This window comes from Micromesistius poutassou, assembly GCF_964030765.1.
Source record: "Micromesistius poutassou genome assembly, chromosome: 16".
Taxonomy (NCBI): domain Eukaryota; kingdom Metazoa; phylum Chordata; class Actinopteri; order Gadiformes; family Gadidae; genus Micromesistius; species Micromesistius poutassou.
The window spans coordinates 12,460,682-12,477,214 of record NC_140286.1 but is presented as its reverse complement, the minus strand read 5'-3'; the positions used below and the strand labels follow the sequence as shown (position 1 = coordinate 12,477,214).

The 16,533-nt window shown below is 47.9% G+C and overlaps 1 protein-coding gene and 1 pseudogene across 2 annotated transcripts; one reads left to right on the top strand and one right to left on the bottom strand.

Annotated features, from left to right (window-relative positions):
* The first annotated feature begins 196 nt into the window (after positions 1 to 196).
* On the top strand, positions 197 to 4,686 carry LOC311361354 (alanine aminotransferase 2-like; annotated as a pseudogene). The gene is made up of 9 exons: positions 197 to 257; positions 343 to 562; positions 2,045 to 2,288; positions 3,084 to 3,163; positions 3,330 to 3,466; positions 3,603 to 3,774; positions 3,952 to 4,107; positions 4,218 to 4,330; positions 4,596 to 4,686. The product of its transcript is annotated as an alanine aminotransferase 2-like (transcript).
* Positions 4,687 to 4,784: 98 nt separating this feature from the next.
* dhx30 (DEAH (Asp-Glu-Ala-His) box helicase 30) lies at positions 4,785 to 16,408 on the bottom strand. Its single transcript, XM_084481353.1, has 19 exons — positions 16,243 to 16,408; positions 15,938 to 16,068; positions 15,683 to 15,793; positions 15,302 to 15,562; positions 14,716 to 14,865; positions 13,482 to 13,634; positions 12,529 to 13,023; positions 11,625 to 12,041; positions 11,246 to 11,324; positions 10,548 to 10,652; positions 10,253 to 10,428; positions 9,923 to 10,129; positions 9,196 to 9,277; positions 8,321 to 8,514; positions 7,147 to 7,306; positions 6,530 to 6,687; positions 6,267 to 6,370; positions 5,790 to 5,929; positions 4,785 to 5,519 (listed from the first exon to the last, which is right to left on the bottom strand). Exons 1-19 carry the CDS (start codon positions 16,400 to 16,402, stop codon positions 5,233 to 5,235), a joined length of 3,570 nt encoding a protein of 1,189 aa, XP_084337479.1. The 5' UTR covers positions 16,403 to 16,408; the 3' UTR covers positions 4,785 to 5,232.
* Between the last annotated feature and the right edge of the window lie 125 nt (positions 16,409 to 16,533).

Here is a 16,533-nt window from a genome sequence, read left to right as displayed (position 1 = left end):
GACAATCCACATGCAACCGGAGTGAAACCCTTGTCATTTTTTCGACAGGTAACTTCCAATGTCCACCTTAATACTTTCTAAGTGTGTTCCTTTTTTAGTAGAGGTATGGATTAATCTGAATCTATGAAATCAACAAATCCCTTCTTAACAGGTTATTGCATCATGCATTTACCCTGAGCTTATGGACGGTGACAAAATGCCCTTGGATGTCAGAGAGAGAGCAAAGACCCTGCTTGAATGCCTTGGTGGCAGCGTCGGTGAGAAATGTTTAGATATTGTGTACACCATGAAAATAACAAGCCACCACTGTCTTGTCATTGTTGGGACATACTGGTACAACAGGTGTGTCCTCAATACATGGTGTATTGAGGACACACCTGTTGTACCAGTCCACCTGTGTGTGAACATAAACAAACCTGTTCTCCCAGGTTCTTACAGTGACACGATAGGCATCCCGATCATGCGTGATAGTGTCACTAATTTCCTAACCCGTCGAGATGGAGGAGTCCCTTCTCCCCCTGGAAACATCTTCATAACCCATGGATCCGATCACGGCTTTGAGGTATGCCATCTGTGACGTAAGATCTATTGAAGGTGCTGTAGGTATGATTTAAAAGGGATACACTCAGATCTCTGAACTAGCGTTTGCCTGTCTTACCCAGATAAATATCCAGATCCAGATCATTCTGCATCCAGAAGAGGGTTCGCTGGGTTAGCATTTTCTTTCTGTTAGCCACTTTTACAGTAGCTTAGCGCCCGTTTATGTGAGGGGAATATACTTTAAAATAGAGTTTCATGAATAGTCACTTATTAAAAATGAGTGCCAGTAACAACACAACAAGCCTAGAAACTAGAGGAAAAAAATTGCTCACCGAGCAAACTCCTCTTCTTGACACAATATGAGGAATTTCAAATTAAACAACTCGTCTGCCTCTGGGTAAGACTGATTAAGATAAGCAATTAACCAATTTCTCAGTGTATCCCTTTAAGAGCTATTATTTGTCTGTAATTTGTTGGAAATGGCATCGCCACCCGTCGGCTATGAAGTATGAGAATATCAGTTTTGTATGAGTTATTTATTATAGACCATTTCCAGCTAATTTCTGACCGGATCTATCTCTAATTGGTAAAAGGGGGGGACATTTTTTGGTTTAGTTGCAAAATCTTGCAAATGTGTAGCTCTCTTAAAGGAGAACTCTGGCAATTTTTAACCCCATTATCATTTTCTTGAGGGTCACCCTATGTTGAGGGAAGTAAAAAAAAAACAGACAAAAATTGTTTAAACATAGCCAGAGATCTGCACTGAATGCCGGCGCTATGGAAGGCTATAATGCTAACCTATGGGGGCATGCGCTCCCAGCCACAGTGGCTGTGCATCTGCGCGCATCTGTTCTGCTATTGGCTAGTAAGGGCTTTCTGGATATGTCTACGGGGTAATCTGAGGTGAGTGACTCTGCAAAAACACAAAGTTTATACTGTTTTGCCAAACTATTTGATCAGGTTTTTTACCTCCCTCAACATGGGGTGACCTTCAGGAAACCGATAATGGGGTTCTCCTTTAAAGGTTCTCCTTTAAAGGGGACATATTATACCACCAGGTGTGAGTGTGATTAGCCATTACAAGCCGTTCTGAAAATGTGCCGCTTCTGACATCACAGGTGGACGTGTCCACCTAGATCAAAGCGGCTTGTAATGGCTTATCACACTCCAAGGGCGTAAGTTTGGTCTAAGCTTTGGTAGGGACACTTCACAGACCCCCCCCCCCCCCCCCCCCCCCCCCACACACCTTAGAGAAAAATTCACTACGTAGACTGCATCATGCTGAACAATAAATACTTTATTAAAATAAAATCTGTGAAAAAATAATGTGCACTTATTCACATTTAAAGTTCTGCAAAAAAGGTCAGGTGAGTAGAAGTTAGGAACTTGGTGCCAAACTCTCTCCCGGTGCCAGACAACTGGAGCGATGCTCCAGCTTGACTTGTTTCCTGATCACACAACTCCATTCCCTTTGTGCCCCGTGTCCCGCCCCTTACTCCTACAGCTCCTTCTAAAGATGTTGGTGGACGGCGACCGCTCAACACCCGTCGGGGTGCTGACTCCGGTGCCGTCACAAGATTTCGGCAACGCAACCCTGGCGGCGTTGGGAGCCACCGCGGTGCCGTATTATCTAGACGGCCGACAGGGCTGGGGGCCGCACAAAGAGGAGCTACACAGAGCTCTCCGCTCGGCGAGGGAAGTGTGTGATCCCATCGCACTGTACGTCATCAACCCCGGAGATCCCACAGGTAGTGAGAAAGTGATCAAAAAAAATATCTGAGCTGTTCTGATAAAGTTTGAGTCAGGTCAAGTAACACTCACACTAGGCAAAGTTGCCCTGTACCGTAGGCTACTCAAGTACGATCTCCCCCCCCCCCCCACTGTGCCGTTGGCCTGTGCTCACACTAAGCAATCTCAACTGGGCCTGAGTACGGTTGCCTCTTGTACATATAGGTTGCGTATCCGTGTGTGTGTCTTAAACCAAATCTATTGAACCATAAAAGGTTTAAATTATATCTGAAAATATGTAATGTTATTTTTGAGGATCAAAGTGTGTTGATTCGTTAAATGTTTGAACGTTTAATGGTTCAAAATTGACCAAGTTGCGAAGTCTGAAGTAGAGTCTGCAGAGTCAGCTCTGATAGGCCGACAAAGTTCTTTAATTTAACCTTCACATTCCAACACAAGATGTTGAATGTCAAATAATTAATTGAATAATGAATAAAATAAAATAAGAATATCTTAGGCCCTAGAGGGCCCTGACGGTTCCTCTCTGCTGTTAGCTGTATCATGAGGAATGGGTTTCAGGGCTCTGATTGTTACAATAAAAATGACATCTGTAAGATGCTTTGTTTTCAGCAGTTTGACCATAACTCACTTGTTCAAATGTACACTCATGGTGAACATTGAAAATGTATTAATTTCGCTAGAGCGCTCTTGCTAATCATTAGAGCATGCCCTGTGCTAAAGCTGGGCCCAATTTGGTGTATTTAGCCAGATTTGCCAAAAGTATCCCAAAGGACTGTAGGGCTTTGTCTCCGCAGGCCACGTTCAGAGCAGAGAATCAATGGAGGAGATCATCCGCTTCGTCTATAAGGAACAGCTTTTCCTATTTGCCAATGAGGTAGGGGTTCTTAAGTGTTTTCATTATAAAGTCAATTGTTATCACAGTAACAGTCTCAAATGGCTTCAAAGGCAGCATTACGCGACACCCCCTAACCCTAAGGCCGCATCAGAAATGACTTTTCTGTTTTTGCTTGTTTTTCCATTTCAAATATTTTGCTGCCAAGGAGCACCAAGACATCTTGATTGGTGAGGAGTGCAGGTTCGTATCATACAAGAAGGTTCTGGCTGAGATGGGATCTCCTTTTTGTGATGCGGTGGAGCTGGCGTCCTTCCACTCAGCATCCAAAGGCTTCATGGGAGAGTGAGTCTTAAATGGTGTTTCGCTTTCAGGATTTACCTCACTACAGCATGAATCAACAAGAATATTTTTTTGGATTACTTTTTATCTTTATACTCTTCTTGAGACCATATTTTGAACGTGTTGCTTGTTCCCCTAGGGGCGGTTTCCATGGTGGATACATGGAAGTGGTCAACATCGACCCATCAGTCCTGATAGAGTTTGACCGGCTGATCTCCCTACTGACCGTACCTGTCATTGGTCAGTTGGCCCTTGATGTGATGTTGAACCCCTTACAACCAGGGGACCCCTCATACGCACAGTATCAAGAGGTTATATGAATCTCATTACAAAAACTCTCTACAAATGTTTCGAACTGAAGTTAAGGTTCGAAACATAGAAGAGTTATTTGATCTCTCAGCATTGCAATTTTGTTGGGAAAGCTGTATAGCAGACCCCGCTATTACTATTCATGTGCTTCATCGTCTATCCATTTTCTCGGTGTATAGGAGATACAGCACATCCGGGAAACGATGGTCCATAACGTGACAAGAGTCTTGGAGGTTCTCAACAGCTTGCCAGGAATCAGCTGTAAACCAATACAAGGAGGGGTCTCCATGCTCCCAAGATTACATCTTCCACACAGTGCCATTCAACAAGCCAAGGTCAGAGAGCACAGTTGAACACTTACAGATCCTGGCTAACGATAGCATTAACTCTTTGTGTCTGACGGTTTGGAAGGTTATGCATAACTTATGTTCTTGTTATATTTCAGGAGGAGGAACAGCTTGCGGATTTCTTCTATTGCTCCAGGCTGCTGGAGCAGACGGGTTTGTGCGTCTGTCCCGGTTCTGACCTTGGACTACCAGAAGGAACCCACCACATCCGGTACAGAGCCCTGGAAAAAAGTAGTTTCCTAGGGAGCTTTAGAAGCATTAGGCTCTACCATCCCTAAAAACGTAAACGTTTTTACTATTGTGTTGTTGCTGTTCATTACAAGTCCACATTCCCCATTACCTTTTAGAATCAGAAAATGGTCCTGCTGTTTGAGTATGCCTTAACACCCTAAAATTGGCAAATAATTTATACCTAGCTTCCATACAAATACATTCCAGGTAGACATAAGTAATCCCTTCTCCTTATTTTCCCACAGACTCTGCATCATGAACTCGGAGGATACAATGGAGGAAGTACTGAGACGTCTGGGCAACTTTCACAAACAGTTTATGAAGGATTTCTCTTGAACAGAGAATATGAACGAGGAAAAGCCTAAATGGGGAGTTTTTCTTTTATGTTAATGAAACCAATGAGATTATTTTGTATCTTGAGATATTGTATGAAACAAGTGTGACAGCGAATTCTGATGATTTAATATTTGACTCAATAAATTATTAGACACATCATTCATTTGCGATTCATGACTTCTCGTTCACACGGTGAAACGCAACTTCTGCTTTGCGAAGCAAAATATCGATCGTCCATCAAACAAATAGATCCCAAACATTGTGTGGTGTACCACTACGTGGAACATGACCTCATCGACACATGCTCATATTTACAAAAAGGAATACAGCAGTACACACTGGATTTGTATGCATCACTAAAAATTCTCAACATACAGTACACTACAGTAACAAATGAGGATTATGAAGCAATGGACATTGTTAATGTACAACCATTCTCCCTTCTCTGTACAATGCTGCTGCTCCCACACACACACACACACACACACACTTTCCAACTCTTACATTTCATCCATACTATAATAACGCAGCCAATCTGCATTGGAATCAGTCCACCTCGCTGTCACTGTCCCCGTCGCTGCTGCAGTCGCCGTCGTGCGCGCTCCCGAGCGGCTGCGACTCGGCGTCGTGGTTGAGCAGCTGCACCAGCAGGCCGATGAGCTGGGCGTCCTGCGCCGCGTCGGCCCGGGAGCCGTCGGGCCGGCTGAGGTTGCGGTGCAGCATGGTCTGCAGGCTGGTGCGCAGCTCCCACAGCAGCTCCCAGCTGTCCACCGGCAGCTCGCAGCGCACCAGGGAGCGGCCGGGGAAGGACACCTCCACGCGCTGGCCCCGCACTGGGAAGGGGAGACGCAGAGGGGGAAAAAAGTTAAAATTGCAGAAATTAATTCACTGTTCTTGTTCCAGGTGTTATTTTGAAAAGCTGCTTATTTATTAATGATATATTATTATTATTTAATATTTGGTGTTCAATAAATAATTGTTGAACGCAGTACAGAGTCTGTGGTCTATCGCACACACAAGCGCCCCTTAACCCCGGTCTGACGGCCCACCACCCTCCACCTTAACCGACGCATTTCGTGCGGGAAGCCCCGGACGGCGCTCACCGGTCTCGGCGACGTCTCCGTCGGTGAGCAGCAGGAGGGCCAGCGGGTGCACGGCGGACGAGTCCCGGATGAACACGTTGTCGCTGGACTTGACCGCGCTGAAGAACGTCAGCCAGCGGCTCGGGAGCTGGTTCTTCCCCCTGCAGCCGACCAATCAAATCATCAATCTTTATTTATAGAGCGCCTTTCGTACAAAAGTGCAATACAAGGTGCTTAACAATACTATGACAATAAACAAAAAATAAAAAGGGATTAAGAGAAAGCTGAAATTTATTAGACGTCAACGTCATTTAATAGTTCACTTCAAAATACATCAAATGCGTGCGCGCACACACACACACACACACACACACACACACACACACACACACACACACACACACACACACACACACACACACACACACACACACACACACACACACACACACACACACACACACACACACACACCCCCCCCCCCCCCCCCTAACGAACCTGTTGACCGACGAGCGGTGCAGCATGACCGGCCCGCTGTGCGAGCGGTAAGCTAGGCCGTTGGCACGGAAACGGCCTCCTTTGGTCACCACGCCCTTCTTCACCTGTGAGGGACGATAATGATGATGATGATAATGCTTTCCTGATCGGTTTGGGGAATCAATCTTCGCTGTTAATTGCACTCGTGCACACGAATCGTGCAATCATGTGGCATCATTTGGAGTAGAGAGTAGATAAGACATGGCTACCCTCTGCACGCTCACCTGGATGAGGTTGGGGTAGAGGCCAGCGAGCAGGACGGCCTTGACCAGCTCGTCTTGGTGGCTCTGCTGGTTGTAGAGGGACGCCGCCCGCTGGCACTCGCTGGACCGAGACACCAGCTGGGCCTGGTACAGGTTCTCACTGAACTGATTGATGAGGCCTGGAGCACAGGGGGCGGGGGGGGGGGGAGGGTTAATGTCCGTCTGTCTGGAGAGGAGAGGCAGCTCCCAGCGCTGTATACTTTAATGTAAAGACAAGCTATGAAAAATAAGTTTAAGGAGTGATGCTGAATTTGATCTAATTTGAGTAATGTACACACTTGTTGTATGTTGTACGTCCTGGCACTTAAAAAAATATACTTAGTATTGTGTAGTGTCTTATCCTAGCTATCTTTGTTGTATACAGGGAATGGGTTAACCTAGTGATTGTTAGTGCTTGGCACTTGGATCCATGAACATCCTTACTGTACCCACAGCGATACATTGTTTCTCCTTCTTCTGACAAATGTACTTATTGTAAGTCGCTTTGGATAAAAGCGTCTGCTAAATGCCCTGAATGTCAATGTAAATGAGTAATGAATACAATTGGGTGTGTGTGTGTGTGTGTTTCTGAAGCGCACCGTTGATGAAGCGCAGGCTGGCCCCCGACAGGACGTAGTCCTCCAGGTAGCCCTGCCGGTCCTCGCGGTCCCCCTCCTGCTGGACCCGCCTCCAGCCCTGCACCGCCCGGCTGAGCACCAGGTAGTCGCTGTGGCTGGAGCCGCTCAGAGTGTCTTTGGCCTGGGAGACACAGAAACCCACGGACTGCATTCATACGGTGCTTTTCTAACCAGCGGCCACTCAGAGCTCTTTACAATATTGCCTAACATTCACCCACCGATGACGGCGCCGTCGACCCACGCGAGGCGACAGCGAGCTCGTCGGGAGGCAGCTAGGGTTAGGCGCCTTCATCAGGGACACCTCGACACTCCGCTAGGAGGAGCCGGGGATCAAACTAGCGACCTTCAGGTTACCAGTCAAACCCGCTCTACCTCCTGAGCCGAGTGCTGCACACATAAAGTCGATAGGTCGATGGATCAACGGCCTGCCATCGGGGGGGCCCGACCTGAAGTTATCATACGACTAATAAACTGTGCCGGGATGCCAGTCGTGGAAGCCATGTCCCCCTCTGAGCCCCCCAGAAAGGGCTGAGGGCGCGTTCCACTAGATGAGTAACCTGCTCCTGGGTTCTCCTTAAAGGAGCTTCATAGGAGGATGTGAACAGCAGCCCCCTGGCCTTCTCCTCACCCTTCCACTAGATTCCGTACTCTGGATGTGGTTTGCACGGCCGCGGCACGCTGGGTATTTCCCGCCCCGATGGTATGCAATGGTTATTCACAGTGAACGGCGGGGTGGAATTGATAGTGTAGAGTTGTCTCAGTGGATCAGGCTCAGCAGGGTGGTTTACATTTTGTTCCCACTAACGACAACAACGGGTTCCTCGGAAGGAGAGAACGAGATGAGCCTGATTGCGCCGCGTACTGGTTAAACACTTTCCTCTGGAAGTTGATGATTGAGCCGATCACCGTCCAAGGTGCAAATACGTGTATGCATACGAGTTTGTTCAGACTCAGGGAGTCAAGCGGTTCACCAAACGTCAGAAAATATAAACGATACAGAAACACCTTAAAAAAGGGTTTAATATTCACAGGATCTGTGAATGATGTCGGGAGTCGGGACATAATGCTCCTCTTGAAACAGAAGGTGAGAAAGTAGCGTGAATTGTTAACAACAAAAGCCGCCCGCTCCGCTCACCTTACAGACCAGCCCTCGGTTCTGCATGCTGTTGTAGAAGGGGTCCCGGGTCAGGCACGCGACCACCGACAGGATGGGCATGACGCAGCGGAACATGGACGCCAGCACCAGCACTTTGCCCAGCCGCGGGTCACATGACAGACAGGCCACGCGCTCGCCGAGCGGCGTCAGGGTTTCCGTCCGGTCCAGAACCCCTTAAGAGACGGAACCACACGCAGCGTTGAATATACGAAAGGGATCACATGTCCCAGTGGGACACAGCTCGTTTCAAATGGGAGGTTGGGTTTGAGTCTAAATTGTAAAGCCCTGGTCCCACTGGACCTCGGTTCCCATTTTCTTATTTCTTGTTTTATTAAATGGTAAATGGACTGCATTTATATAGCGCTTTTCTAACCAGTGGCCACTCAAAGCTTCACAATGTTCACCCATTCACTCACACGGCGGTATCAGCCCTGCAGGGCGACAGCCAGGAGGAGGGAGCAGTCAGGGTGAGGTGTGTTGCTAAAGGAGACCTCCACACTCGCAACAAGCAACCAGCCAACCTGCTCTACCCTATCCTCATGCCGCCCCATATTAAAACAGTCTTTTTTCTGTATTTAATGTTTATTGACTGCATTTTTCCAGTAAAAACTTTCTGTTGAGCACTTTCGTACAAACACGTTTCTTTTATTAAAAGCTTATGTATGAATAAAATTAACTTCAACTTGAACATGGTGTGCTTGGAGTTTAGAATTTCACCGCCATATTCAGGTCAATTCTTGATTTATAACTTATTAACTATACGGCTTGCCGATTAACAATGTTGTGTTGAGAGGTGGTGACATATCATTTGAATGCAAACACAAACATTGACGAGAGTCATGGGTCAAACCTACCGATGTCTTGTAAGGTTCGCACGGCTTCTTTCACGGCATCTTTCTCTGGACTGTCTAACACTTGGGACAGAAAATCTACCGCCTGAGGAAACACAATCAGATGGGATACAGTTTATCACTGATTTATATCTTTTCAATAATGTAGCATATTCACGATTCACATTTGAGGTAGAAGTTTTGGAAAGTATATGAATATGAATGGAATCATTCCAGGATGGCCAATTTAGTGAAACGCCCGTAAAGATTCCCCCCCTCCTCCTTCAGGCCTCCCTCCAAAGCCACTCCCCCAAAACACATGACTTGCTCGCTGGCTTTAGCTAAAGGGTAGGTAGGCAGACTGACAGGTGAGCCAGCCAATTATTTTATTAGGGCCGAATTAAATTATTATTCTTATTACAGGCCTGCCTCAACCAGATACCTTATTTCTTTAGTCTGAGCATTTGACTGATTGCTGTTAGATTTAAATCGAATTTCAACAAATAAGACCAACAATTATCCTAAAATAAACTTCCTACCCTGGCTTTAAATGTACATATTGCATATGTGTTTATAGATATATTTCCTGTAGATCTTTTATTCTAAAAAATATATTGATCTTCTTCAAAAAAAAATCATATTAGTGTGCTGTACGTTCTTGAATTGTCATTTACTATAAAAAAATGTTAGGGACGATTTTTATATTTTTTGTCCCTCTGCCCTCCCTCTCCTAGGAGTGGCAGTCGTTTACCTTGAGGTTTGGACTGTGAACCTTGGCCTGGACCACCAGGCTCTCCAGGGGGGTGCGCAGGATCTCGGGGATGGGGAAGCTGGGCATGGACTCCAGGCGTTCCTGGGAGAACAGGTGGTAGGCGTGGCCCGGCTGACAGCGGCCGGCCCGCCCTCTGCGCTGGGTGACGTTGGAGCGGGAGATCCACACCGTGTCCAGACACGAGACCTGGCGCGCGCGTGCGGGGAGGACCGCGTGGAAGGAGGAGGACGTTCAACATGAACTACGACGACATCTCAAAGACGACACATGCACACACGCAAAGACTAGTTATTACTGTTAAAAACTGACCTTTGTGCGCGGGTCGTAGTTCTGCTCCTTCTGCGTTCCCGCGTCGACCACGTGAACGATGTCGTCGATGGTGATGGACGTCTCCGCAATGTTGGTGGCCAGGACGATTTTCCTTCTGCCCACCGGGGGGCGTTGGAACACGACTTGCTGGTCAGCCACTGATAAACTGGAGTGCACTTCATAGGCAGGATGAAAAGCACAGACGCGTGATGAGCAATAGTAAAAGACAGCTGGTGTTCAAAGAAAGGCAGGGGAAGGGGTGGATTACGGGGCGGATTCACTGGGGTTCTCTTACAAGCCACGATCATCTGGGAGCCCGAGGCAAAGCGGGGCCTGGACTCCAGCCTCTCCTGGACCGCCTTGATGTCCTGCCAGCCAGGCAGGAAACACAGCACCGCACCTGAGCCACGAGGGAGAGCCATGAGAGCCAAGTGAGACAAGAGTCTGTGGATGGACATGCACAACTGTGCATGTCCAAAGTCAATTTTTTTAGTGCGAGATTAACGTTTATTTTTAAAAACATTTTTTAACCCTTTTATTGATGGACAGTTTTACATTGTCTGAGAGATTATTTGCTCCAAGTGTGAATGACTGCTCCAAGTGAGAATGACTGCTCCAAGTGAGAATGTTAGTGTGAAATTGAACACTACAGTATATGGCAATGTTGTTTTCAATAAAAAAACATTTGCACAAAGCAAGCCGATCCACTTTTCCATGTTGATAAGAGCATTAAAATGAGAAAAAATAAAAAAAATAAAAATAAATCAAGGGACATTTTAGAATAGATAAAAATGTGTAATTAATTGCGATTAATCGCGGGTTAACTATGACATTAATACGATTAATCGCCATTAAATATTTGAATCGTTTGACAGCACTACAAGTAACCATACATCCCAAACCAAGCATCAGGTACTAGTGGCTCTGGCTGGGAGAGTGAGGGGGGGATGGGGATGGGGGGGGGGCATGGGGATGGGGATGGGGGGGGGTTACCTGGCTCTCCGTGTCTGTCGATGTGTTCGATCACATCAGCCACCAGATCCAGGTCTGGCGCGGCCTCCTCCTTTCCCTCCTTCCGCAAATCAATAAAGAGTGTGAAGATTACGACATCACACTTATTGTTGTCTTACCAATACAATACAATACATTCTCAGCCGCACAGCTTTTTTGCGCGCTCTTTTACGTTATAGTAACCAGAGATCAAATAAACAACACGCATACAAAAAAAAGGGTTGAAAACGACAACAAAAAAATTTGGGTTGCATACAAAATAATTGCTTGGCCTGTAGAACCTATACTCTGGTAAGATCTTTTTTTTGTTTGTTTTAAATCGTCGGACCCTGTGCACAAACAAAGGACCACTCCCCCTCACCTTCCCCGGCGGGGGGGGGGCCGCTGCGCCCCTCTTGGTGCGCTGCGGCGGCGGCGGTGGCGGGCGGGGGCTCCTGCTCATCTCCTGCAGCACCTCCTCCAGGTAGCGGTCCTGCACGGGGTGCATGAAGCCCGGCACCTTGACCACGGGGCAGTCGCCGAAGTAGCGGGCCAGCCGGCCGTTGTCGCCGGTGGCGCTCATCAGCACCACGCGCAGCCCGGGGTTGTCCCGCAGAGCCGAGCGCAGCAGCGCTAGCAGCAGGTCCGTGTTGACGTCGCGCTCGTGCACCTCGTCCACCACCACGTGGCTGACCCCCCGCAGGCCGGGGTTGCCCTGCAGCTTCCGCAGGAGGACCCCCACCGTGAGGAAGAGGAGCGCGCCGCCGCTGTGCTCCGGGGGCCGGCTCTCCAGGCGCACCTGGGGGAGGGGAAAAGGAGTGGGTGGGGGGTGTTGGTGAGTAGGGGGGTAGGACGGTGGCGGATGTACTTGGGTGTAGTGTGGTCCTGAGCAGCAGCATGACAACAGCTCAGGGATAGAGTAACTGATGTTATTTATTTTATTTATTTATTAATTTGTTAGATTTATTGATGACATTTACCCTATTGATCATTTCGATCACATCAATATGATTCTATGTATTCAAAAAATGTGGTTGCTTTTCAATCATAGCTTAGATATAGCTTTTGCTCATTTAAAGTCGTTGTTTTTGGCATGTTTTGCAGTTCTGAGTATCCAGCTGTAGCCTGAAATTGTACAAATATAAAATAAGCATAAAAAAGAAAAGCGATCCCTTTAGGAAAGAAAAATAAATGTTCCCCACTAAAAAAAAAAGTAACAAAATCCAAACAAGCGTTTCCACTCTCAAACTCTCAAACAACCATCCATCCATCCCGTGGTTCCCCACCTGGTAGCCGACGGAGCCCCTGAGCGCGGGGCCCATCTCCTGGGCCACGCGCTGCGCCACCGACACGGCGCTGATGCGCCGCGGCTGGGTGACCAGGACGTTGCAGCCGCCGCCGCCGCCGCCGCGCACCCGCCCCTCCAGCAGGAAGCGGGGGATGCGCGTGGTCTTGCCGCAGCCCGTCTCGCCGGCGATCACCACCACCCGGGACGACTCCACCGCCGACACCACCCGCTCCCGGTGCCCGTCCACCGGCAGCGCCACGCCCAGGCCCGGGTCCGCCCGCTCCCAGCGCTCCCACAGCTCGCCGCTGAGCTGCTGCTCCTGCTGGGCCGTGAGGGGCCGGCGCTGGCGCCCCGTGATGGCGTCCGTCAGCAGGTCCACCGCCTCTTCCTCCTCCTCCTCTTCCTTTCCTGCCAGTTCCTCTGCCTGGTCGAGGGTCTTCTGCGCTTGCTCCTCTTCATCGTACAGCCTCTGCATCTCGTTCGCCACCGGGTACTGTGGCGTGCAGAGGGCGGGGGGGGGTGTTAGGGGGTGGGGGGAATGCAGATAGTAAGGTACCATCATTTCACCTAGGACCCCTGATAGCAGGGTAACATCATTTCACCCAGGACCATTTTACTCATAGAAAGAGTTGACCCTATGTTGCTCAACCAAGGCATTGTAATGAGATCTGAACCAAGATGAAGCAATTCTTTTTTTTATAAAGTCATACAGCAATTAGAGAGAAATAACCAGGAGCTCATGAGTCTTTAAGCTACAGTACAGTCAAACATTTATAGATATACAAAATAGAACAGGTCAGGGTCAATTTAAAACTTGACCCATTGATGATTGTTTACATTCATTCCATCTTGTTTTTATGTGCGTGTTGTGAGATTTCCAGAGGCTTGGATTACTGTTTGCTAAAAGCGTAAACACAGTGCAGACTCCAGTGGGGGCGGGGGGGGCTGTACCTGGGCGAGGTAGTCCCTCATGCTGTCCTCCAGGTGCGGGGGGATGTGCAGCGACACGGGCCTCCTCTCCCGCTCCCCCGCCGCCCGCACCTCCTTACGGTGGTACGACGCGTGGGTCAGCGCGTTGTTGTCCTTGTCCAGCAGCTCCAGCTCCTGCACAACAACAACAACATGTTTATCCTTCACATGAAATGAAAACCAATATATATATATTTTTTTTTTAACTCCATCTACTAGTTGAAAAAGCAGTTGGTTAAAGCAGACGCTTTAACCAAAGCCACTTACAGTAAATTGTACTGAGACACATGTCATTCAAGAGCCGGTATGGGTTGGGCTTCTTGCTCAAGGATGCCCACAGCTAGACTGCGGGTTCTAACTCAGAACCTTTGGACTGGGAGTCAAGTCCGCCTACAACTGGACAACCCGGGCACCGTGCAATTTAACGCCATCCTCCCCAAATGACCCGTATCCGGGTAAATCCCAGATTCCAAAGAAATTTTAAGTGATTTAAAACACGAGAAAGTGTAATACACCAAAAGATTTGATTCTGATCGTCTATCATACCGATTGTTAGCTAAACAAAAGAGAATTCCAACTAAATTTCATATGCACATCCCTTCTTCCCGTCATTTGATCAACACAAACTATATTTCTTGTGAAAGCTGAGACTCTACTGATTCCAACAATAGAGGCAAGTTTTGTTTGATTTGCATAAAACCACCATAAACTAATAGTTCAGTGTTTGGGAACCATTTTGCAACTAAACATGTCTTCTACAATCAATGTATAGTAGCTAAGAGAGGGTTTCAGAGGAAATAGGTAAATTGGCATTAATCAGAAGACAGGATCTCCATCTCCATCTGGTGGCCATATGGTCCAATCGCGATTGTTTGAATTGGTGTCACTCAATTCTTTATGCCCCGAGTCAATTGTCGTTGGGCATATAGTACGAACTGATGACATTGTCAATCTACAACATGACATATATTTAAGAGGGAAATAAATCTTCACTTATATTGTGTTACAGCTGCATTCACTCCAACCAAGGTGTATACTATCCACAATGATCATTTCACTTGCACACCACTCTCACAGATGTGTCCTCTTTCTTTTGGTACCCAGATTACATGTGATATCCCTTGCAGTAGTGGAGATATACTCTATTTACTTTGGGTATGAGATTTGCAGAATAAAAGTCAGAAATAGGCCTGGTGACGAAGAGGTTAGGGCTCACCTTCATCTTCATGCAGCCCAGCGCGGCAGCCCTCCTCTCCGCTGTGACCTTGTTGGCGGCCGTCGCCGTGACCTTGAACTCCTCCGGCCACAGAATGGTGAGCTCACACCTCTTCACCTTCCCTCCCGTGCTCCTGTACTGAAGGTACTCCTGGCATCCGCACAAGAGGAGCAGATACAGTCAGGACGTGACGACGGAGAGCGTGAATGAACCAGATACGTCAACACCTCACATCACTCACACATCTCAGTGTGTGTGTGTGTGTGTGTGTGTGTGTGTGTGTGTGTGTGTGTGTGTGTGTGTGTGTGTGTGTGTGTGTGTGTGTGTAAACATCACATATTCAGTCATCCATTTCAACGCGTATTCTGTTTTGTTTTCATTTCTTATTCTGTTCCATGTTGTTGGGTCACATTATTGTCTTGCCCTACCCCGTGTTTATGGTGTATGTTTATTATTGCAATGAGTCTGTTGAATGCGTTTTAGAACGTGGACGAATTCAATTAAACAGACGTTAAAAGAAAAAGAAAAAAAAAGAGGCAACAAACGAGAACCTCATCCCTCCCCGAGACACCCGAGCAGCGCTGACCTTGGGCGTGTTTGCCGACGTGGCCACCTGGATGACCCGGCTCAGCAGCTCCTTGGGCCGGGGGAACAGGGAGAGCGCTTCGGAGTAGGACGAGGAGAAGCCTCCGGGGGGAGCTGAAGGAGATTCACCGGCAGCAGCGGCAGAAGGGTCGCCGCTCACGTCGCCGTCGTCCGTTTCGTACAGCTGTGACACCAAGGCCCCCCTGCTCCGAGCCGCCCTCCTGCTTGGCAACTCGTTCTCAGGACCGAGCACGCCCAATTCCTACGCACAGGGAGAGAAAGAACAAAAAAAGACAGCTGTGTTATGTGTTCATCAGTGCGTAATGTGTTCATCAGTGCGTTGGGACTCTTGTTGTGCTTACAGTGAGTTAACAGCACTCACTCTCAACTTTTGACAGGCAGCGGCCGCAGCGAATCGCTCGGCATCGATCTTCCTTGGGGCGATGCCCTCCATCTCCATTTTGCTGGGCCACATGACTGTGACAGTGGCTCTCTGCACGTTACAAAACACATTCAAACAATAGGTACATGTGATTTTCCCTTCAAAATAAAATGGAGGTGTTTAGGGAATCAAAAGACAGTGGCAAAGAGACATTTCTTGTGTGGACTGCTGTAGAAAGCTGTCCTAGAAAGCTACCTTGACATCGCCATGCTCTGTGCAGCTGTACTGGATCAACTGGGACAGGTCGCTCACTCCCAGTGACCGGGAGATGACGTTATTAAGAAGGCCTTTCGGGTCGCGGAACTCCTTAAGAAGACCTGCGTTACCTTAAAAACGAGCAAGACCAAGGATAAGCTGTATTGTGGATAACAGTAGAACAGTCCTATAGGAGTGACATAACGGTTTCATAATGAAAACATGCTTGTTTTGTAACGATGGGTGCCCTTGAGGATGGGTTCCTGGGACCCGGCTTACTGGATCTATTTGACCGTGACACTCACCCTGTTTGACGGGAGGCGTGCTGTCCTGAAGGGAACGGGGGTTTGTCTTGTACCACCGCACGTCTGTGACATTTAAACCAGCTTTACTTCTCCTTTCGACATATTTCCCAAGGTTGCAGACAGCTCTCAGGCGCACGAGTAAAGTACCGGGTAGCGCCATCTTTCGACTACACATTTATTCTACGGTTTGATCATCCCGTGTTGTGGTATGCGCCCCACTGACAGGACACATACTGACCCCTATCGGGTCGGAATATGTACTGCTGTGCTTAATAATAATGAACAAGTGTA

Bases quoted from the DNA above. Each gene is read 5' to 3' on its own strand.
- dhx30 (XM_084481353.1), bottom strand. From the start codon at position 16,402: ATGGCGCTACCCGGTACTTTACTCGTGCGCCTGAGAGCTGTCTGCAAC. The intron at 11,325-11,624 runs GTGAGGGGGAGT...GATTTGCGGAAG, and splicing joins CCCCCCCCCCGCCGGGGAAG to GAGGGAAAGGAGGAGGCCGC. The intron at 6,688-7,146 runs GTGCGCTTCAGA...CCTGTGCTCCAG, and splicing joins CAGCCTGCGCTTCATCAACG to GCCTCATCAATCAGTTCAGT.